The 23,847-nt window shown below is 42.7% G+C and overlaps 3 protein-coding genes across 3 annotated transcripts; all 3 read right to left on the reverse strand.

Moving 5' to 3' along the window:
* Positions 1-6,339: 6,339 nt before the first annotated feature.
* Positions 6,340-7,296, reverse strand: LOC142471164 (olfactory receptor 11A1-like). Its single transcript, XM_075577952.1, has one exon. The coding sequence runs from the start codon at positions 7,294-7,296 to the stop codon at positions 6,340-6,342; it is 957 nt and encodes a 318-aa protein (XP_075434067.1).
* A 7,169-nt stretch (positions 7,297-14,465) lies between these two features.
* LOC142471418 (olfactory receptor 6J1-like) lies at positions 14,466-15,357 on the reverse strand. The gene has a single exon (XM_075578224.1). It carries the CDS (start codon positions 15,340-15,342, stop codon positions 14,494-14,496), a length of 849 nt encoding a protein of 282 aa, XP_075434339.1. The 5' UTR covers positions 15,343-15,357; the 3' UTR covers positions 14,466-14,493.
* Positions 15,358-18,055: 2,698 nt separating this feature from the next.
* Positions 18,056-19,012, reverse strand: LOC142471165 (olfactory receptor 6F1-like). Its single transcript, XM_075577953.1, has one exon. The coding sequence runs from the start codon at positions 19,010-19,012 to the stop codon at positions 18,056-18,058; it is 957 nt and encodes a 318-aa protein (XP_075434068.1).
* Between the last annotated feature and the right edge of the window lie 4,835 nt (positions 19,013-23,847).

Below are 23,847 nucleotides of genomic sequence, written 5' to 3' on the forward strand. Positions count from 1 at the left end.
TCAAAGTGATCTAATAACTGTGACGCGTTTAATGGGTTAAAGGGTCAGTCCCACATAAGGGCAAAGTGACCTAATGACAGGGACGTGTTTAATGGGTTAAAAGGTCAGTCCCATGTATGGGCAAAGTGACCTAATGACAGGGACGTATTTAGTGGTCAGTGCCACGTAGGGTCAAAGTGACAATGACAGGGACTGGGGTGCCAGTGCAAGTGAGTGCAGTACTCACTCAACAGAAGCTTTGGAGCAGGCATTACATCTGACCTAACAAAGGACTAGCAAAGGATCCTTGCCTTATCTTCCATTGTGTACCAAACGAGTGCCGGGCTGAATAGTGGTGAAGTTCCTGTAGCCGGGGGAGCCGAAATTGGAGGCGACACGGCGTGCAGCTTCCACATCTGGTTGCAGGGAGCGTGAGGCGTCCGACTACAGCTGAAGTTACGAGGACCCGTTTGCTGTGTTGGAGATTGAGATTTTCTCATAACTGCTCGTATTCAAACTCTGTTTGTGAGTGTGCATTTTTTACTGTGTCCAGTCCCATAAAACTGTAATATATATATATTACAGTTTTATGGGCCATATATATAAATACTTGGCTTTATTGTCAATAATAGGAGACAAAGTAGCAACAGAGCCCAACACGTTTCTCCCAACACAGAGGGCTTTCTCAAGAACAATGACACTTAGAACATTCCCCTCCTTCTTCAATATTTCACCTGGTAGTGATCCAATGAACTATTTTATATTCTAACCTGTTATTTTCCCAAAAACAAAAAAACAAGAGCAACTATGCATATTATACAAATGTCAATAATAGCATTTATTCAAAGAAAATGATCTTTAAATTGAATATTGATAGTGTCTCCTCTGTATCATGCTTGTGGGAGGCTCAGAAAGCTATGTTGAGGGACAAACTTGTTGGTTCATAGCCTCGGCGACGAAACAAGAACGACTTGCTAAAACAGACTTTGTGAAATTCGAAAAAGTCCAAATGCTGGAAACCATACATAAAATGATTTCCTCTAGGAGCGTGTTCAAAGATTTACTTGTTCCCAGAGGGGTATTCAATGCATGTATTCATGGAATCACCCCCAAACTATGGATAGGTAGAGGCTAATAAAGTAATGGATTAGAAACATGCTTGGGAACCCAAATCCAGAAAACCGGGGACTACAAGACTCGGCCGCACAGTGGGAAGCACCCGCTGCCTCCGTTAGCACTACTTATATTAAATGTGTGTGTGAGTTTAACATGAATTACACTGTAAGTAGAAGTAGCTGTGTTTTTCCAGTTCCTTAGTGCAAAGTAAATGAATACTTCAGTACTCGGGTCACGGGAGACCATCACTTTTAACACCTTAATACCCGGATCCTCCGATTGAGCAAAGCGAAGAGATAAAATAAATTGTGGTTTACTTACAGAAAAGAACACGAACACATTAGTTTACAATTACGCAAAAAATTACACTTACTGGGATTGGGGGCAAACAAAAAATCTTGTTCCCAAAACGAAATCTTTGGAAATAAAGTCTCTAGGCACAATTTCCCAGGAGCGAGAGCTGTGCACAAATAGTGCTGGAAGGCAATCCTCGGTCAGTGGCGCCGCTCGCAACCGTTGTTACTCCACCAGAGCTGCTTCCTTCGTTCTGCCGCTGTGGTATTGGATCTGGGAACCTTAGTTCTTACGAACTACCAAAGCTTGTTACGAAGTTAATCTTGGATGAATCTTGTTACATGAGGAATCTGGTTCCCGAGGGGCTGCAGGGATTCTTATACACTAAACAGTCCTATAACTAACCCGTGCAGCCAATCCACTCCGTGGGAATCATTTTCTCCACCTATCCCGGAGTTACCAATACTTTGCAAAACCTGGCAGAGGGGCTTCTTAGTTTTCTTAGGGCATGCACGAACCTCGCACCTTTGCCGCTTAGCATACCAGACCCAGCCCCCATACCTGGTGACATTTTGTCTGAGCAGGCCGGACATCTGGCCCATTTGCCTGGACATTTACTAAGACAGGGATACTTGAGTTACACCTCCCCACTTCACACCTTAGTAGGTCGGAGCCTTTCAACTCCGGACTTTTTCAGACATCCTGGCAGCACGCCAGTGGGGGGGTGTCTTAGAAGTCCAGGGCTGAATACGCACCATTCCCTTGCAGGAGTTTCCTGCCATACATTTCTAAATGACAGTACTGACAAATTAAGGGTTTCCTCTGTCTCTGGTGTGTTAGATGATAATCCCAATATGCCTAACATGTTGGCACAATTAAAATAGGGGGACTTTAATCAATTTTTATATAACTGTATACAAATTGTGTGATATGATATTTCTTGATTTTACCCGAACAGTGCTCTCCGCAAATTTCACTGTGCTAGGAGCTTTCTAGCGAAGGTTAACAAAAAGCCGCCTGCTATGCTGCTAGCTGCTGGGTTTTAAAACCATTTTTCATTTGCACAGTTACAGGAAAACACTGCCACAGTAACACCTTTTACATTTAGAAATCACATTAGTCTCGCCACCTTATACCTGGTGGGAGACACACATACATTTATCTTGAAATTACAGTGTTCATGCCATTACTGGGTTGCAGAGATGACAATCTACGATTCACCGGATATGGCTCAGGGGCACCCAGCTGGGCATATTACCTTTATTATTGGCCTGGGTACCCCTTCAATGTTACAATTAGGTGATACCTTTTTTTATTTGGACTAACAATTGATATTTTAGGACAAGACTTCTCCCCATGCTGCCCCCTAGGGTATTATGATATTCTAGGACAAGCTTTGAAGAGTTCTCCTCTCTTCCTCAGGTCAGCAAATCTGATTGACAAAGAATCCAGTTAAATACAGATGTAAACGAAAGCCAAGGAAGCAATCTAAGGCAGATGATGTACAGGAAGAGAAAGGGATGGCAGAGAGAAGGGTAAATAAACAGCCCGGGCAATACAGGGATGAAAGGGGCAGGGCAGAAATAGGACCATCCATTAACAGTATGCAGGGAGTGGGGATGCAAAGGGGGTAGGGGTTTAATTGTAAAGTTAGCAGAGAGGGAGGGAGAAACATTATGATAGGGTGTTAGAAATCCCTTATTTTAGTGTCGCAGTGTATTATCATTTTGAGTTCCAATATTTTCCATCTTGATGCTTTTAAACATTCTGTTGTGTATTTGGATGTTTACATCGTTTATGGGATGATCTGGCTATGAGAAGTGGTGTCCCACTGGAGTGAAATATCTTCCTTCTTCATGGTGTGTCATTGTGTGGACTTAGTCTGGTTTGAAGAAGAATATTGAAGGGTGATGTCTTGATGGATTGGATCTACCGTACCTTTGTGTTAAAGTAGTCAGCAAAGTCTTCGGGAGAGGGTGAAAGAGGGAGAGAGGGAGAGAGGGCTTCATCAGGGGTCAGCTAAAGGGATTTAGGACCGTTTAAATAATGTCCCAAAATACCTACTGTACACCTGTATGGTGTGAATAGGTTCATTTTCATAAATGCAATTAACACCTTACATACGGCAATAATAAGGATGGGATATAACCTAAAATCAACATAAATGTACACTAATAAAGTAACAACTACCAATACATATAAATAAACAATAATAATAAAAAAAAATGAAAAAAAAATACATACATAGCCCTAATAGAAAAACAATGTATTTATGTATATATATATATATATATATTATAAAATAATAAGCAAAATCAAACATACATTACAACCCTTCCAAAATGATGACCACTTACTAAATCTCACTATTAAAAATAATAGAAATGTTCTATCCTGTCTTTCCTTTATGTTTGAAAAACCATGTGTATTAGGCTATGTATAAACTATGATTTGTTGTGTTACCATTTTTGCCTAATAAAAAAACGTTTGAAAAAAAATAATAATAATAATAGAAATGAATAGTGAATATTGTTATTGAAATGGTTGTAATATAAAAAAAAAAAAAACTTTTAAAAGGTATAAAATAGCCTAGATAAGAAAAACCAGGGAGAGGGAGGGGAAAACTCTGATAAAGAATAGACACTGATTTGATCTCAAACCAAAGTGCTGGTGTCTAGGCAATTCATTGAGACCGCCAGCCGCTAAGGTGCTAAGTCGATAAATCCAGTAGGATTCATTTCTACAAAGAGACTTAAATCTATCCCCACCTGCTAGTGGTGCAGGTATCAGTTCAAGCGCCATCATTCTAAGTGAACTTGGGACTTTATTGTGTTGGGAAGAGAAGTGCCTGGACACTCTGTGTGTAGTGACACCCCTGATAATGTTGCACTTGTGCTCTAAGATGCTAGAAGAAACCGTCTGTCCCCTGTAGGACGACTCCCACAGCTGTTCAGCTTGATGAAAAATTGTGTGGAGCAGGAAAATGTGGTCTAAGAACCTGGTCCCATAGTACGTGTAGTTTTACCTATATATTGTAGACCGCAGGTGTAGAACAACAGGTATGTGACAAACGTTCTCAGACAGTTGATCCTCCCTTTGACTGTAAATACCTCTTTATTCCCCATAGAACAAAACTGGTTATCCAAATGGATATACTTACATGGGATGCATCTGCCTCTACCACACCTAAAGTTACCAGAAACCGGTGGGGAAGAGGCAGAGAGATCTAGGGGCCTTAGTCTGCTACAGATGCAGCCACCAGCATTAGATCACTTGCCTTTAAAAATCTGGGACAATCTCCAAATAAACTGCAACATTTCTATGAGATTTCTATGAGATTAACACAGCGGGGGTCCCGGCAGTCCTATTCAAACTGAATGGGACTGCCAGGGACCCCTGCTGTGTTAACCCAATGGGCCATTAGTCTGGCAGCAGAATCTCACAGATATGTTGAGGCATTTACAGTGAGATACACAAAAAGAAAAACAAAAAGGACGATTCCTGCGCTCCTACTAATTAGGCTAAGACAAAATAATATTCTCATGAAAAAGGGTATTTTGTTAAACCCTTTGGCCAAAGCATTTGTAAGCCTGCATGCCACGTCAAGGCATACCCGTTAATGCAGGTGCCTACTATATATATATATATATATATATATATATATATATATATATATATATATATATATATATATATATATATATAATAGTTGTCAAATGGACTGGTGAAAAAAGTGTGAAAGCCCTGAAAGGGTTAAATAAAGCATGAGCTTATGTGAGTAGTGCAAATAAAATCTGGCTAAATTCAGTATCATACTTACCTTTGCTATAAAGGTAAACTGGGTGCACAAATTCCCAGGTGTGAATATAATAAAACTTACACATACACTGGCGACACATTTAATTGCACTGCGGCCAGATCCGCAAGCCGGGAGATTTCCCGGCTTGCTAGTGGCCGCCCCTCGGCGTGCCGCGCGTCATAGACGCGCGGTCACGCGTCTTCGGGAGCGTGCGCCCCCTGCACGCGCGTCCAGGGGCTCCCCGAGGGAGCCCTGGTGTCCCGCGATCGCGGGACAGCGGCAGGGGGTTCCGGGGGACCCAGCGGACCCGGCAGCGGGAGGGAGAGCGCCCCGATCGGAGGGCGCTCTTCCGCTGCTTCGGCGCGCGCCCGTCACACTCGGGCGCGCGCCAGGCTACTGCTGCGGCACAGAACGGGCAAATGCTCGAATAAACTGTGCCGCAGCAGTATATATCTCTCAGTCAGCCTTACACATTCACCCACCATTCAATGGAGGGTGATGTCCAGACTGACACTGGTGTGTATTATACCTGCACTGAATGGGACTGCAGGGACCCCTGCTGTTTTAATCCAATGGGCCATTAGCCTTGGAGCAGAATCTCACAGAAATGTTGAGGCATTTACAGTGAGATGCCTTAGTGCTTACCCAGGCAAGTGATCAGATACAGGTGGCTGCATCTGTAGGTGCTAAAGTGTTCTTAATACTCTATTCCTAGCCTTTCTGTAAATTAAGGGCCTTCTGAGGTAGGATTGGTCCTATATGAAGATCACACAGAAGTATGCTCCAAACGTTTGCTAAGCATCTTATGTATTCCATGTGCTGACCCATAAAAAGTTGTAATAAAATGTGGTGCTTCAAGTCGTTGGTTGGACCTAGAAAGATCTGACTTAAAGTTGTTGGAAGACTTCTTAATATATTCTTATATATACAGTACTGTACATGTGACAAATCTAGCACACAGCTCTCTGATCATGTACAGTAAACACTACAATACATCTTCTCATTGGGGAAACAGGAAAGCCAGGATTCAGTTTTATTAGTAAGAAGTCATTTGTCATCAAACTAAGCCATTACTACTCCCGAGGTCCTGAAACCAATTCAATATCAATCATCTTACTTTCTATACAGTAGAAAGAGGTTCATACGTTGGGTTACCTCCCTCTCCTTTCATGCCAGAAATCTGTTGAATAGTGAAACCTTCTCCTCAGGGCTTCCCCGATCTCCTTGTTCCTCAGGCTGTATATTATGGGGTTGAAGAAGGGAGTCACCACCGTAAACAGCAGAGATAAGACCTTGTTTATGTTAAATGAATGTCCTCTGGATGGAACAACATAAATAATAATCAGAGTCCCATAATATGTGCAAACAACTGTGAGATGGGAGCTGCAGGTGGAGAAGGCTTTCTGTCTCCCAGTGGTGGAGGGGATCCTGAGGATGCTGAGGAAGATACACACGTAGGACCCAATGATAAACACAAATGGCAAGAGGGATACTGGGATGGATAGCACACAGTCTTCAATTTCTATGAAGTAGGTGTCTGAGCACGAGTGTTTTAGAAGAGGTGTCAAATCACAGAAGAAATGGTCAATGACATTGGGGACACAGAACTGTAATTGACTGATCGGAAGAACTAAAATTAATGTCACCACAAAACCTAACAACCAAGACCAGATGACCAGCTGCAAGCAAAACTTGAAATTCATAATGGTGGTGTAATGCAACGGGTGACAGATGGCCAGGAAACGGTCGTAGGACATCACTGTGAGAAGGAGACTCTCTGCAGCCACAGAGTAAGCAAAGAAGTGAAGTTGACTAATGCAGCCAGCAACAGACATGGTGCCACCTTCTCCCCATATGAGGCGTAGCATATTGGGCACAATAACCATGGTGAGCAGGATGTCGGATATGGACAAATGGGCAAGGAAGAAGTACATGGGAGAGTTGAGTTTGTGACTGGTTGACACCAATGTGATGATCAGGAGATTACTACTTATGGTCATAATGTAAGTCACGAGGAACACAGTGAATAGTAAAATCTTAAAGTTGTGAAGAGTCTGGAATCCAAGAAGCAGGAATTCTGTGACTATTGTTTGATTCTTCCCTAGCATCGCCTGTTAACAGAGTAAACACAAATTACTTCTTCTGATACTTTTGATATCTTGAGATGAGATGTGATTAAAGGTCTTTAAATAACCCATTGCTGTCACCCCTTCACTCTGCTCAAAACTGGTTCCCTTACACTCCCTTGATCTCTACTACTCCCCTTCTCCAATACCCCATATTTCCTCACTGCCACATACCTGTGGATAAATGCAACGTGTCCTATCTCCATGCTTTCATGTTAAGTCCAGAAAAACAACTTCTAGATAGAACATTTCCATAATCTGGATCATGAGTAGAGATGCAGAAGGCTTCATTGTTCCTTTCCATAACATAATAATATAAGCGTTTCCACGGAGTTCAGCAGTATCCCAACATACTGTATCCCACCATATCCAACACAGAGGGGACAATAAAGCCTTCTACATCTGTACATCGCCTCATAAATACTGTGGCATTTTCTAACCATCTTGGCCAGGCTCTTATATACACTGAACTCCTGCTGTATCTGTACGTCTCCCCAAACATAGCATTATAACACTTGATTAATGGGTTATTTGCAGTTAACAAACCTCTGAAAAAATAATAATACACAGAATCAAAGCAATTTTTTGTTACGTTGCTACATAGATCCCAATGTAAAATCAACACAGCTATTTTTCAATAAAGGTTAGATACTTCAAATGTTCCTTATTATATCACCAATTCACCACCCTACAAATCAGATTAATGTGACTTCCCTCAATATCTCACACTTACCATCACTTATAACCCCCACAGTAATGAATAGACTCTGTCAGTGTCAGGCTCAGCTTTCTCAGGGAACCACATTTGTGATAAGTCTTTGTGATATAATTCTCTGTGCTTCTTGTTGACCCTACAATATTGGAGCTTCTCCTAACGCCGGGCAGCGTGTCTGACAATGTCAGGCTGTAATTTTTACTACACCCTGATTGATAGAGGTTTTTATACTCTTCACACAGTAGACAGAACATTCCCTGTGATACTCAGTGTACAGAATCCCATGGAGACTTCATCAGGAGGATTGAAAGTCATTCCGGGAGGAAAACACCAACTCCCATCCCAATCAGTAACTTACAGAGCTTTGCTGCAGGTTTGGTATCTCCACCTTGCAGATAATTTAACCTTTCCCCTGCTAGATTAATTTCAGGTTGGGATACTGAAGAGACCTGAGATGTTTTTAAAGCTCTGTACATAATAATATAATTTAAAGGACCAGTTGTGATGGTAGGGGGTAACCAGGCTCTCAAATAAAGGTTAAGCCCATTTTAGTTACCCCTGATCCGTGTATAAGGATTTAAGAGAGTTAGCTCTTGGGCCCAGCAACAGTGTTTCCACATGCTGTATATAGTAAAAGTACTTTTTGTGTTTTTACCTTTACGGGCGTGTCAGCGAGTAGGGATTGCTACGGGATACGTTTCAAGGGGGATTTTGCAGAAGAATTGTTGTCAGAATGTGTCTAGGAGGTTGGGTCCGGAGTTGTCGGTTCCTCTAAAAATGTACCCAGGAATCATGCTTAATTCTCGGATACATGAAGGCACATTGTCCCGGCAATACCTCCCCTTGAAAATGCAAGCGCGACTCCCCACTAGGATTCCCTGCTTCAGCACAGCCCAGAAAGAAGAATGAATGTCACGGTTGCTAGTGATGATATACACAAAATATCTGGGTTGAATTGAACACGACTTAGATATAATAAATATAGTTTATTCCTTAAATAGGTGAACACACAAGATGGTAAAAATAACGGACAAAATATACACTTACTTAGGGGTTGGACAATGAAGCAATCAGGTACAGGATGGGCAATTCATTCAGCAATACATGTTCAAATGAAGACATCACGAAAGACACTGGATATAGGGCTTACACTCGTTTATATGGAGTTTCAGCCCCATCCTCTAACATTGAGCGTCTAAAACTTTCCCGGGCTTTTTTACCAGCCTTGCAAAACAGTATATTCTTTAATATCTACACATATTAAAATAATTTGTTCTGTGGGTCTGAGCGGGCTGAAATTTTCCAGGTCCTTATGCCGGAGGACCTTTGCCATAGTGGCCAAATATCAGTCTTCCATGACCCCCAGAACCGGAGATACCAAAAATAAGTTAAAATCCCCTATTAACTTTAATGCAGGATTCTCCGCTATAAGCTAAAAGAAATCACTGCGTTTCACTCTCCCATTGAAATCAATGGGCTCCGCCGCTATAGGCTTTCAATGTAGTAACTCCGCCATTGAAGTCAATGGGAAAACCTTTTTTTTCACATTTACCCATACTCCGGCTTGTTGATCGGAGATGGCTGGAAATTGCCATGCAGTCATGCCGGAGCAGTGACTACATGCTACCAAAATCCCAGCCCTCTGGTTCTCACAGAACCGGGGATATGGGTTTTAACTTTACACACTTTCGGACTTAGCCGTTTCAAAACCACGCGGCTTTCTTCCATTAGAATCAATATTGCCGGTGCCTCCATAGGCAATGCATGGGCCGGCGCCGCCAAAGGATTCAATGGGACCTCCGCTACCATTGAAGTTAATGGGAAACACACACGTTTTTACAGTTAACCCTACTCCTTTCGTTTGAGGGGAGAGTGCTGGAAATTGCCATGCAGTCATGCCAGAGCAGTGACTACATCCTTGCCAAATCCCAACCCTCGGGTCCCCACGGAACCGGAGTTATGGGTTTGCAGTTTACCTTGTTTCACACTTAGTGTTTGAAAGCCACGCGGCTTTCTCCGCCATTACGGTCAATTGTAGGACCCTCCTGGCCGGTGCGACCCTTTCTCGCCGCCATTAATTGCTGGACCCTGTTGTGGTGAAGGGAGGGGTTTCCTAACATCTAGGGACAAAAGGCATTTTATTTCTAGGTGCCCTAGAACAGAAGTTCCCACGCCAATTGGCCGTGAACTTGACCGAGGCCCTAGTTCCCACGCCAATTGCGCGACCAAAGCTTTTTTTTGACAATGTTTCCGCTCTTGCGGTTTTGCGGTCTGGCTGGCTGCCAGCTCATCTCCGGAGGTTGGCTTCCAGGAATCCCCATTGAACTTCATTACTCCATTCCCTTTCAGTGGGGAACCACTGCTCCTCCTCTCGAGCGCCACCTGCGTTATACGGGCTATAATGGCGACCTATGGAGAGACTGCAAAATGGAGCCTGCAAGGGCGGGAAAAGGGACAAAGGGCCATAAACACAAAATTAACATTAACCCTTTCCCTCCCGCATAGATCCCAGTGTATGTGTTGGGGTAGACACTGGAATGGGAAAAATACATATTCACAGGGGGATACACAGTTGGTGCTGAAGCAAGGGCATAACTACAGTACTGGACATCATTCCAGTTAACCCCTCGCTTCCCAGGTGAGAGCAGGGGGTGGCCAAATGGGGTGTAACCATGAGGCACAGGGATGAACAAGTGTCCCTGTAGCTGAGGGGATCCCTGGGTTAAGGGGGTACCCCAGCTAGTGCCCAAGTTACCCAGAACCTGTATTGGGTTTGTGGGTGCCCCAACCATATATAAGGTTGAAGGGGGACTCTCAGATTAAATCCCAAAAGATAATGTACCGGGAATAAGTCTGATAGGAATAAAAGTACATCTTTCTTTTTCTATTACCCATAACCAGGAACTTAGGAGTGTATCAAAACCACTTTTTATTAACGTATTATAAAGTAATGTGCTTGAGACTTTAGGAACGATACCCAAACAGAGTGCCAGGGCTAACCCATGGGCGCCAGTAAGTCTGCTGGACATTGGAGTTCAAAGAAACCAGAGGATGCCCAGAGGGGAGAATAGCATTTGGTCAGTGGGGCAAGGTGCAGTACCAGGTCCGGAGATCAATGGCAGCCCTGCGGGATGCCACTTGATCTGCCAGACCTGGAGGAGCCTGTTCCACTGTGTGGCATTGATATTGCCAGGCTTGCTCATGTCTCCTGGCTATTTTATATTTCCCGCTGACCCTGATTTTCTTAACGGCTTGGCTCTGGTTGGTTGCTGGGAATTTTCCCACGTGATGATTGGCTGCTGAGTTTCATGAATGAAACTCAGAATACTATAAAGAACCTGTGAGCCAATGAGATTTGAGTTCTCCGGTAGAAAGAGCGCGGGTGGGCTTTTCAAATCTGCTCTTGCGCAAATAGCAGAGCAACCGGCTTTCGATTTCAAGCCAGAAAAGCCTGCCAAAAACGAAGTCCCGACATTTGCGCCCAAGGTCTCAAAATCGAACACAGTGGACGAGGCTGTGATTTCATGCCAATATGAGTTCCAGAGGATCGGTGGAAGCTCGCGGTCAGGAAAGTCCAAGTTCTCAGAAGAGAAGGGAGCAGTGGCGTGTGGAACTTCACGCCGATTTGTGAACCAGGAGATTCCGGGCTATGTCCCGGTCAGGGTAAAACTCTTATTTAGAGTTCCCTGCACCTAGGAGAGTCTAGTTTTTGACCCCAGACCCCCAGTAAGTGTGTCTTTCTGTCTGAATTTTGAGTTTCATTGTGTGTAAGCGAATTCGTGCGAATAAACTTTAATTTATTTCATTACCTTGTTTTGCTCAGTGAATGATCCCGGCTAAAAAGGTGTAAATGGCCTTGTCTCCCGTGACACCAGTTGCTTCTCTTTGTATTACTTATATTTTGTCAATGTCTTTCTTCTGTTGATGTGACCTCCAGATGTAGAGACTACGACCCATATTTACTTAGTGGAGTTATTCTGTAATAAACCAGGAACTTGATTAAGAGTTGGTTATGTGACGAAATAATAGGTGGGAAAATATTAACCCTGTGCCTACATTATTTAAGTATGTATGACTTCATTTCAAGTCACTTGCTTGTGGTCGAAAATGATGAAAATTAGGACTTGTATATGTTTACATGTGCATGTTTAATGCCTGTCTCAAATGTGCTACAGCCTATAAGATTACGTGTCTCATCATCATCATCCAAAACTGATTCAAGCACTATAAAGCCTGGCCCTCGAGCATATAGGTTGAAGGGCAACATGACTGCCGGTCGAGTGGTGAGGAAGACAGCCTGATTGTTGCTAGTTGGGGAATAGAGTTGAGGTGTTGGTGAGGGGGTAGAAAGTCCTATTAATGAGGTGTGCAGCCTGATCCTACCTCATCATTTACGGACCGGTCCATGGTCCAGCAGAGGTGCAGCAAAAGTTGGTCAGGCGGTCGCTCTGGTGGAAGATGCGGTCATGGAGGAGGCCTGGCTGACCAACCTGAGGAAAGAGATGGAAAGAAGAGGTGCAGCCTGGCAGCTGGAGAGTATCCTTGGTCGTAGGCTGGCAGTAATGGAGGTAAGTAAAGATGGATAGATAGCTGGGGTGGGAGGATTGCCAAAGGTCCCTTGCTGCAGTGTCAGCAGAGGGAGTAAGGCCGCAGCCATGGTGCGAGAGCCAGCGGGTGCGACGGCGCTAGTGGCTCTAACTAAAGGCGGGGGATCTATGAGGCCGGCCATTGTGCGTGTGAGCGCACACGCGAGGAAGCACGACGGAGCGCCACATTTTTCAGCAGACAAGTGCGGAGTGGTAGCATCGGCATGCAGTCAGCTATAGGCGGTGGATGTGAGGGTGAGCAGTGGACAGTGGGGGCATGGCTGGAGAAGTTGTGGGGCAGTAGGTCATCCCCCGGAAAGACTAAAGCCAACAGGTGGGCATAGGGCTGCGAGAGACAGGACAGATCCAGCTAGGGGAGAGAGGAGCGCAGGTAATCACCCAGGTTGGCCAGTCTTTAGGGGTTTTCAAAGTGTCTTTGATAAAGCGCACAGCGCAAACATGTCAGTGTGATCATCTGTTCTCCGTTTTTTACCATGAAGCAATACATTGACGATGTTTTCATTCAGTCAGCCTCTTTCTCTTCCATTTTTTGGTGGTGCAGCGGATCAGCTTCCTGCTTCTTTCCAATCCATAGTATTTTGCGGACCGGCACACTAGATGTATCCCGCAAGAAATGACAGCTCCATACTTATACTAGGGGAACCACTACATAGCAACGTATGATTCTCTGTGAGTTTGAACTCATCGTTATGGGCTGAGGTTATGAACTATTATAGCTTAAGAGGAAATTGTGTAGGCTAAATTCATGTGCCTGGCTGCTTCATACTCTCAGAAGAGTTAGCGCCTGGTAAGGATTATCCTTACTTCAATAACCAGTCCATAAAAGGAGTGCTGATTTATGGACACTTTGCAAAGGGCACATCCACTTCCAACCTGAAGTCATTTCAAGGAAGGAAAAAGAATTATTGATTATTCATCTTTTTCCTTCATCCAATTGTGTCCTTTCTAGACACTTTTTGATCCACAGCTATACCTGTCCTAGGGAATTCTACTATTTGCTATATTCTCTGAATGGAAATTACCATTCATTCACTTACTGAATATAATGCACAATGCCTTATTGAAAAATACAAGCACGGAAATAAGGGACGTGTTTGGAGGTTACGTCCATGTGGATGTGTATAGACCATTTCTACTTTTTCTAATGGATCCATCGTCTATAAATGCATTAAATAGAAAGCCTTATTCAAAGCTATTCCTGCACACAATAATAACATAAAGTGGATATAAAAGTGCAGAATATTCTATATATTAATATACATATTGCTGGTGTGATCGATACTAATATAAATACTAATATAAATAATATTAATAACGATATAAATAATATTAACAATAAGGTCTACGCTTTAAACATATAAATGAATTATATAAATACATATAATGTTGTTATTACTATCTACTGTATATGATAACAACCTAGAATTGTCTTATCTATATTAATGATAGCTATAAAATGATTATCTCTAGTGACAATAATACAGATGGACTTTAATACATGGAATATACAAGGCATGGTGAGACTATGGTACGTATGTAGCAAGCTTTATTTTACCTACTGATCACATAGATTTTCAGGTTATAAAGCAGAGTTTCCATAGGATTTAATGGCACTGATAACGCAGAATATCACAGAGTGAGAGTAATAACCTTTTCTACATCTGTACATGTACCGTTACCAGATCACAGCTTTCTGATCATCTAACTATACAGTGCTGGGGAGGCAGGACATCCCGAGTCATATCTTAGCAGGAAGAGGTCATCTGTCATCAAACTAAGCAGTGACTACTCCTGAGGTCCCTACACAAATTAAATCATCTTACTTTCTATACAGTACAAAGAGGTTCATATGTTGGGTTACCTCCCTCTCCTTTCTTTCCAGAAACCTGTTAAAAATTGAAATTTTCTCCTCAGAGCTGCCCCGATCTCCTGGTTCCTCAGGCTGTATATTAAGGGGTTGAAGAAGGGAGTCACCACCGTAAACAGCAGAGATAAGACCCTGTTTATGGTAAATGAGTCTTCCCTGGATGGAACAACATAAATAATAATAAGAGTCCCATAATATGTGCAAACAACCGTGAGGTGGGAGCTGCAGGTGGAGAAGGCTTTATGTCTCCCAGTGGTGGAGGGGATCCTGAGGATGGTGAGGGAGATACATATGTAGGTCACAATGATGAACACAAATGGAAAGAGGGCTACAGGGAAGGCTAGCACAAAGTCTTCAATTTCAAAGAAGGAGGTGTCGGAGCAAGAGTGTTTTAGAAGAGGGGCAAAATCACAGAAGATATGGTCAATAACATTGGAGCCACAGAACTGTAACTGACTGATTGGAAGACTTACAAGTAATGTAAACATAAATCCTAAGAGCCAAGCCAAGAAGACCAGCTGCAGGCGAAGCTTAAAATTCATAATGGTGTTGTAACGCAATGGGTGACAGATGGCCAGGTATCGGTCGTAGGACATCACGGTGAGAAGGAAACACTCTGTAGTCACAGAGAAAGCAAAGAAGTGAAACTGACTGATGCAGCCAGCAACAGACATGGTGCCACCTTCTCCCCATATGAGGCGTAGCATGTTTGGGACAATCACCGTGGTGAGCAGGATGTCAGTTAGGGACAAGTGGGCAAGGAAGAAGTACATGGGAGAGTGGAGTTGGTGACTGGTTGACACCAATGCGATGATCAGGAGATTACTACTTATGGTCATAATGTAAATCACGAGGAGCCCAGTGAAGAGTAAAATCTTGAAGTTGTGAAGATTCTGGAATCCAAGAAGCAGGAATTCTGTGACTATGGTGTGATTCTTCCCCAGGATCGCCTGATCATGGAGTAAACACAAATTACTTATTTGATACTCGTGATATCCTGAGATGAGATGTGGTTAAAGGCTGTAAAAGAACCCATTCCACTGTCCCTCCCTTTATGCATTTGCTTTAACACTTTCACTCTTCTCCCAACTGTCTCATTTACATTCCTTCTAGAAAAAATCTACATCTTCTAGAAAGAACAGGTCTATAGTCTGGAATAATGAGTACAGATGTAGAAGGCTTCATTGTTCCTCCCGATAACACAAACTCTCTTATGATAACTCATAATATAAGTTTCCATAGGGTTTAATGGCAGTGTTAGTGCAGAATATCCCATCGTATCCCACAATATCCAACACAGAGGGGACAATAAAGCCTTCTACATCTGTACATCTCCTCATAAACACTGTGGCGGTTACAAACCATCCTGGTAGGCTCTGATACCCACTGGACTCTTGCTATATCTGTACGCTCCCCAAACATAACATACTTATACCTGACTAATGGGTTATTTGCATTTAACAAAACTATGAGAAAAAATGATACACAGAATAAAAGTAATTTTTTTATCCATGTTGGTACTTAGATCCCAATGTAAAATAGATACAGCTATTTTTTTTATAAAGGTCATACAATATACTTCATATTTTCCTTATTATATCGCCAATTCACAACCTTGTAAATCAGATATAATGTGACTTCCCTCTGTATCCCACACTTACCATCATCAATAACCACCACAGCAATGATTAGACTCAGTCAGTATCAGGCTCGGCTTTCTCAGGGAACCACATTAGCCTTCCCTTGTAAACGTCCTCAGTTAGATGTATGCAGCATCGTGATAAGTCTTTGTGGTATAATTCTCTGTGCTTCTTGTTGGCCCTACAATATGGGAGCATCTTCTAATGCCGGGCAGCGTGCCTGACAATGGCAGGCTGTAATGTTTACTACACCCAGATTGATAGAGGTTTTTATACTCTTCATACAGTAGAGAGAACAGTCCCTGTGATAATCATTGTATAAAACTCCATGGAGACTTCATCAGGATGATTTTAAAGTAATTCCAAGAGGAAAACACCAACTCCCATCCCAATCAGTAACTTACACAACTTTGGTGAAGTTTGCTATCTCCATCTTGCAGATAATTGATCCTTTCCCCTGTTAGATTAACTTCAGGTGGGGATACTGAAGAGACCTGAGATGTTTGAAAAGCTCTGTACATAATAATATAATTTATGAAGAACCAGTGGCTTCTCTTTGAATTACTAATATTGTGTTGCTGTCTTTCTTGTGTTGATGAGACCTCAAGATGTAAAGAATACGACCCATATTTATTTAGGGGTGTTATTCTATAATACTCCTGGGGCATTATTAAGAGTTGGTTATGTGACGCAATAATAGGTGGGATAATATTAACTCAGTGCCCATTTTTTTTTAAGTATGTATGTCCTCATTTGAAGTCGCTAGCTTGTGGTCGAAACATGATAATTAGGAGTTGTATAAGTGTACGTGTGCATGTTTAACGCCTGCCTCAAATGTGGGACAGCCTATAATAATTACGTGTGTGTCATCATCATCCCAAACACACTGACTCACGCCCAATAAAGCCAGGCCTCCGAGCAGATAGGTGAAGGGCAACATGACTGCCGGTCGAGTGGTGGGGAGGAGGGCCTGATTGTTGCTAGTGGGGAATAGAGGTGAGGGGTTGGTAAACGGGTAGATAGTTATATTAGTGAGGTGTGCAGCCTGATCCTAGCTCTTCATTTCTTGACTGGTCCAGAAGAAGCAGCCCCAGTACAGTTGGGATTCCGGGATCATGGTCCACGAGAGGAGTAGAAGAAATAGGTCGGGAGCTCCAAAGGAAGATGCAGTCATTGAAGACATCTGGCTGACCAACCTGAGATAAGAGATGGAAAGAAGTGGTGCGGCCTGGAGAGTATCGTCAGTCTTGAGGAGGCTGCCATGGAGATAACCAAAGATGGAGAGATCACAGAGGTGGGATGAGTGCTGGAGGTCCCTTGCTGCAGCGCCAGGCAGAGGGAGTAAGGGGCCTGTGAGGAGTGGTGGCATCGGCCTACAGCTAGCTTTAGGCAGTGGGTGTGAGGGTGAGCAGCGGACTGTGGGGTCATCACTGAAGGAGGGGTGGTGGAGTAGGCCTTCCCATCCCACAGAGAGACTTAGCCCATTGGATGAGCAGGGGCCAGTGAAGGACAGGACGGATCCATCGAGGGGAAGGAGGAGTGCAGGAAATCACCCAGGTTGGCCTTAGTGAGGCAGTCTGTAGGGGTAGAAGTATGCAGGACTTTACCAAAGGGGAGCGTTTAAGGAGCAAGGGGCTGTTAGGAGAAAGATAGCTGATGCTGGCTGGGAGCAGGTGGAGAGGCAGACCCTATCTGGGAGTAGTTACCGAGATGTACCGATACCAGCACACAGCTTTCTGATCATCTAACTATACAGTGCATCTTCCCATTGGGGAGGCAGGACATCCTGAGTCATATCTTATCAGGAAGAGGTCATCTGTCATCAAACTAAGCAGGACTACTCCCGAGGTCCCTACACAAATTAAATATTAATCTTATCATCTATACAGTACAAAGAGGTTCATATGTTGGGTTACCTCCCTGTCCTTTCATGCCAGAAATCTGTTGAATATTGAAACTTTCTCCTCAGAGCTGTCCTGATCTCATGGTTCCTCAGGCTGTATATAATGGGGTTGAAGAAGGGAGTCACCACTGTGTATAGCAGAGATAAGACCTTGTTTATGTTAAATGAATGTCCCCCGGATGGAACAACATAAATAATAATCAGTGTTCCATAATATGTGCAAACAACTGTGAGGTGGGAGCTGCAGGTGGAGAAGGCTTTCTGTCTCCCTGTGGTGGAGGGGATCCTGACGATGGTGAGGAAGATATATATGTAGGTCACAATGATGAACACAAAGGGAAAGAGGATTACAGGGAAGGTTAGCACAAAGACTTCAATATCTAAGAAGGGGGTGTCTGAGCACGAGTGTTTTTGAAGCGGAGCGAAATCACAGAAGATATGGTCAATGACATTGGGGCCACAGAACTGTAACTGACTGGTCGGAAGAATTAAGAGGAATGTAAACATAAAACCTAAAAGCCAAGACCAGACAACAAGCTGAAGGTGAAGCTTAAAATTCATAATGGTGGTGTAATGCAACGGGTGACAGATGGCCAGGTATCGGTCGTAGGACATCACTGTGAGGAGGAGACTCTCTGCAGCCCCGGAGCAAAAATAGAAGTGAAGTTGACTGATGCAGCCAGCAACAGACATGGTGCCACCTTCTCCCCATATGAGGCGTAGCATGTTGGGGACAAAAACCGTGGTGAGCAGGATGTCGGATAAGGACAAGTGGGCAAGGAAGAAATACATGGGAGAGTGGAGTTGGTGACTGGTTGACACCAATGCGATTATCAGGAGATTACTACTTAAGGTCATAATGTAAATCACGAGGAACAGAGAGAAGAGTAAAATCTTGGAGCTGTGAAGAGTCTGGAATCCAAGAAGCAGGAATTCTGTGACTATGGTTTGATTCTTCCCCAGCATCGCCTGTTAACAGAGTAAATACAAATTACTTTTTCGATACTTGGGATATCATGAGATGAGATGGGGTTAAAGGTTGTAAAATAACCCATGCCACTGTCCCTCCCTTTATGCCTTTGCTGTTACCCCTTCTCTGTGCTCACAAGTGTCTCCTTTATTCTCCTTTAGTCTTTACTGCTCTCGTTCTCCTAAACCCCTTGTTCCCCCACTGCCCCATACAGTACTTATGGAAATCCTTTACCGTCGATATATGCATAGCTCCCTCTCTCCATGAATAACTGTTCAGTCTTAAAAAACATCTTCTAGATAGAAAACGTCTATTGTCTGGAATAATGAGTACAGATGCAGAAGGCTTCCTGGTTCCTCCCGATAACACAAAGTGTCTGATGATAACTCATAATATAAGTTTCCATAGAGTTTAATGGCAGTGTTAGTGCAGAATATCCCAACGTATCCCACAATATCCAACACAGAGGGGACAATAAAGCCTTCTACATCTGTACATCTCCTCATAAAGCAAAATGGAGCAAAGTGATCCCTATAATGCGGGCACTCAGCCTATAAAGTGAACTCTATTTATTTTTTCCTTTTCCTTTAAGAGATGAAGATTCATCTCCACTAATACATCATTTTATTTAATTAGCACAACAAATGTTTAAAACCTATTTTAACAACTAGCGAATCAATACAATCCTGTGTATGAACATAGATAGATTGATAATGATTTGCCTTCTCGGGTCATGAGTTGATAGCCATCATATGTTTTAAGTAACAGATATGCACATATACACTGGCGACACACTTTATTCGAGCTCGGCTAGTCCCACGAATTCGGGTATACCCGGGTGTATTGAGGTTTGTGACTGTTTTCTGCCCGAGTGCATTGAGTTATTTTCCGGCAGGGATTGAAGCATTTTATTCCCGCTGGCTGCAATACTGCACAGTACATGTATATATACTGCATTACAATTCATGAATTTATGCCATCTGGTAGACACGCGAAGCATTGCAGCCTATTAAATCCTAATCATTATCATTTAACAGATAAGCCGCCCGTCAGCCAGGCATGAACCCAGGCTGGGAAGGCAAATGCAACAGGGCTTGTCAGAGGTGAGGAGCGGCGCATTCCAGGTATCTGCCAGGTACATACCGGGTATTTGCTCGAATAAAGTGTGTCGGTGCAGTACACAGGGAAAATGGATGTGTGATTAATCAAAGTAATATTAAATGAGGTGAAGTGCACCCTAATAAGTAAAGTGTAAGAGGAGTATAGTGATCATGTATATCCACCAGGTATCTGTGATAAATAACGTGCCAATTATAATGGAATTAACCATATATCCCTGGTAATAAAATTGAGCATATGATGGTGACCTGCGTGACCCCTTTTTCAGTGGGGTCAGCATACAATGTTTACCCTGCGTAACTTGTTTAGTAACAAATGTTGCAAACAGTTTGCAACATCTCTTGCTTCAAAGGTAGTTTGAATATAATTTCGACAGGTTACTTAGAGGATTACTGATGGATCACAGCATACATAATGTTAAACATGCACGTGGAGCCTCTGATGTCGTTACTTAATAGCAGACCTTAAGAGGCTATGTAAACAAACGGTATACAATGGCTCAATGACTAAGTATACATATTTGTATGAAAAGAAAAAAAAACAGGCGCACACCTAGTGCATTAAAGTATAACAATGATTTTATGGAACATTAAAAACAGACAAATGCCCACTCACAAGTATAACGGTTTTAAAATGCAGTTATGAGATAGGCCCTTATATGCCAGTGGTAGCGTTCGAGCCAGCAATGGTGTCCTCTAGTGCGCGGTCTCCTTCTACCGGAAGTGACGTTCACCCGGTCTGGTGTCCCGCAAAACGGAAGTCCCGCCAGGAAACCGAGCCCTCGCTTGCCTGCTACTAGCTGCTGTACCACCAAGGGAGCCAGAGATGTATCCACTGTTCTGTTTCGCTGAGCCTCTCACAATCTGCGTTCCTCTCAATCCGCAATAGTGCTCTCATTGGGAATAGTGCCTCCTCTGCTTTAGCCACGCCCTACGCGTTTCGTCATCTATGATGACTTCTTCAGGGGTCGACAGGTTACTTAGAGGATTACTGATGGATCACAGCATACATTATGTTAAACATGCACGTGGAGCCTCTGATGTCGTTACTTAATTGCAGACCTTAAGAGGCTATGTAAACAAACGGTATACAATGGCTCAATGACTAAGTATACATATTTGTATATTTAGTTGTTTATGGATTGGAGATATTTAATCCACCCTTACCACCATATGTAGTACGGTTGATGCCCAAAGCTACTCCATATATATGTATAATGAACCTGGGATATTTGTGGGAGCTGTGAGTTCACGGCTGGTTATAACTTGTGAGTATACCTTGTCCGCTCCGTATAGAACTCCCAAAGCTACTCCATATATATGTATAATGTACCTGGGATATTTGTGGGAGCTGTGAGTTCACGGCTGGTTATAACTTGTGAGTATACCTTGTCCGCTCCGTATAGAACTCCCAAAGCTACTCCATATATATGTATAATGTACCTGGGATATTTGTGGAAGCTGTGAGTTCACAGCTGGTTATAACTTGTGAGTATACCTTGTCCGCTCCTTATAGAACTCCCAAAGCTACTACATATATATGCATAGTGTACCTGGGATATCTGTGGGAGCTGTGAGTTCACGGCTGGTTATAACTTGTGAGTATACCGTGTCCGCTCCGTATAGAACTCCCAAAGCTACTACATATATATGCATAGTGTACCTGGGATATTTGTGGGAGCTGTGAGTTCACGGCTGGTTATAACTTGTGAGTATACCTTGTCCACTCCATATAGAACTCTCACAGCTACTCCCCGTAATCCTCGTGTATAAGCCACTCTTGATATCGTCTTTTAACATACGTTATAAGCAAGATTCTAGCTGCTAGTGGATTTCTGATCGGTCCACATCTTTTTAGCTAGCTACAAGATACAAAGTATCATAAGGCAATTAGAACTGCAACCTTTGTCGCAGTCACGCTACAAAATAGATGACAGTGATGTCATCATAACCCGACGCACGTTTCATTCCCTTCAGGAACTTCATCGGGGTGGGCGTGCCTCTCTAGGTGTCTCCTTCTTATATCCTGTGGTTTCCATGGTAACCTTGGTAAATTAAGGCGTAATAATAGAAACGGAAACATAGGATTTTACTGAGGTAAGTATATGTCACTGGATTAATTAGCTGCTGTATACTGATATGCTGATACTTAGAGGGCAACTCAATAAAATTAGAATAAACATTCTAACAAGTTAAAATAATTTACATGAGTATTAAATATACCAGAGAGGAGTGTCCAAAGAATACCATTATTATAAATTATGGTGTTATCACATTAAAGAACTACATATATCACTGAGAGATGGTGATTATAGCGAGACCGAGGCTGATGAAATGTGAGGCAGTAATATGGATTATACTAAATAATGCATGGAGTGAACAGATCATAAGGGAATGTAGAATGGATACCTTACATTATATGGTATTCACATCCACCCCATAGATGTGTGGTCGTATTAGGGTTGCAAGTGCTGTTATTGAAGACTATTTCATGCATAGATCTTATTTACTACTTACAAAAATGCTGTGTAAGTGTACCCTTCGTTAAGACACTGAGGGGCCATAGTGCCCAAAATGTATATCCATCTGGCTTCAGACTTTAGGAGAGCATTGTCTAAGTCTCCTTTCCTAATTCCTAGTGTGATATGATTAATCCCTTGAAAGGATAGACAAGAAGAGTTACCTCCATGTAAAGCATTCACATGTCTGGCTATTGGAGTATCATTATGGTTTTTGATGGCGCTAACATGTTCTAATATTCTCCTCCTAAATTCTCTGGATGTTTTGCCTACATATTTAACCCCACAGCTACATGTTGATAAATATACAATTCCTGTTGTTTTACAGTTTATACATTTCTGAATATGGAACTTCTCAGAATTGTTCCAATTTTGAAAATCTTTCGAGGTGTTAATCAGAGGACAAACTTTACAGGAGCCCCAACGGTAAGAACCTACAGTCTTAGATTTTAACCATGTGTCTTTCTGTGTCCCCTGGAAATTACTGTGTATTAAGGTGTCACTTAAATTTTGAGGTCGTCTATACGTAATAGAGGGGGTTGGAAGAAGAGATGTTCTCAGATCGACATAATCTAATAGAATATACCAATGAGTATTGACTACAGATTTTATCTCTCGCCACTGTTTGTTGTATGTTCCTATGATATGTATAGGATTTGGACCACTGTTTGGATCCCTTTTATCATACAGCAAACTACTCCGATTTGTAGTTTTGGCTCTCATCTATGCTTTATCTATAGTATTACGACTATATCCCCAGTGTTTGAATTTGCGACTCATTATTGTGGCTTGTTCCTCAAAATTGGCATCAGTGGAACAGTTCCGCCTTGCTCTTAGGAATTGTCCTGTAGGGATTCCCTGTATTAGGGGTTTGGGGTGGTGGCTAGTTGCCAAGAGTAGGTTATTCGTTGCAGTTTTCTTAGTGTGGACTGTGGTCTGAATTAGTCCATCTTTATCTTTCAAGATCTCCAAGTCTAAAAAGACTATTTTGTGAGAGTTTATCTCACTAGTTAATTTCAGATTGAAATTGTTGTTATTTAAAAACTTTACAAAGGTCTTGAATTGTGATGCAGTGCAACTACACAACGCCAGCACATCGTCGTGTAGCGTGACCACAATTCGATGTGTTGGGTGTGGAGTGACATCTCTTGGCAGAATATATGAACCTCCTCCCACCACCCAAGGTATATGTTG

Source organism: Ascaphus truei, chromosome 20, assembly GCF_040206685.1.
Source record: "Ascaphus truei isolate aAscTru1 chromosome 20, aAscTru1.hap1, whole genome shotgun sequence".
NCBI lineage: Eukaryota > Metazoa > Chordata > Amphibia > Anura > Ascaphidae > Ascaphus > Ascaphus truei.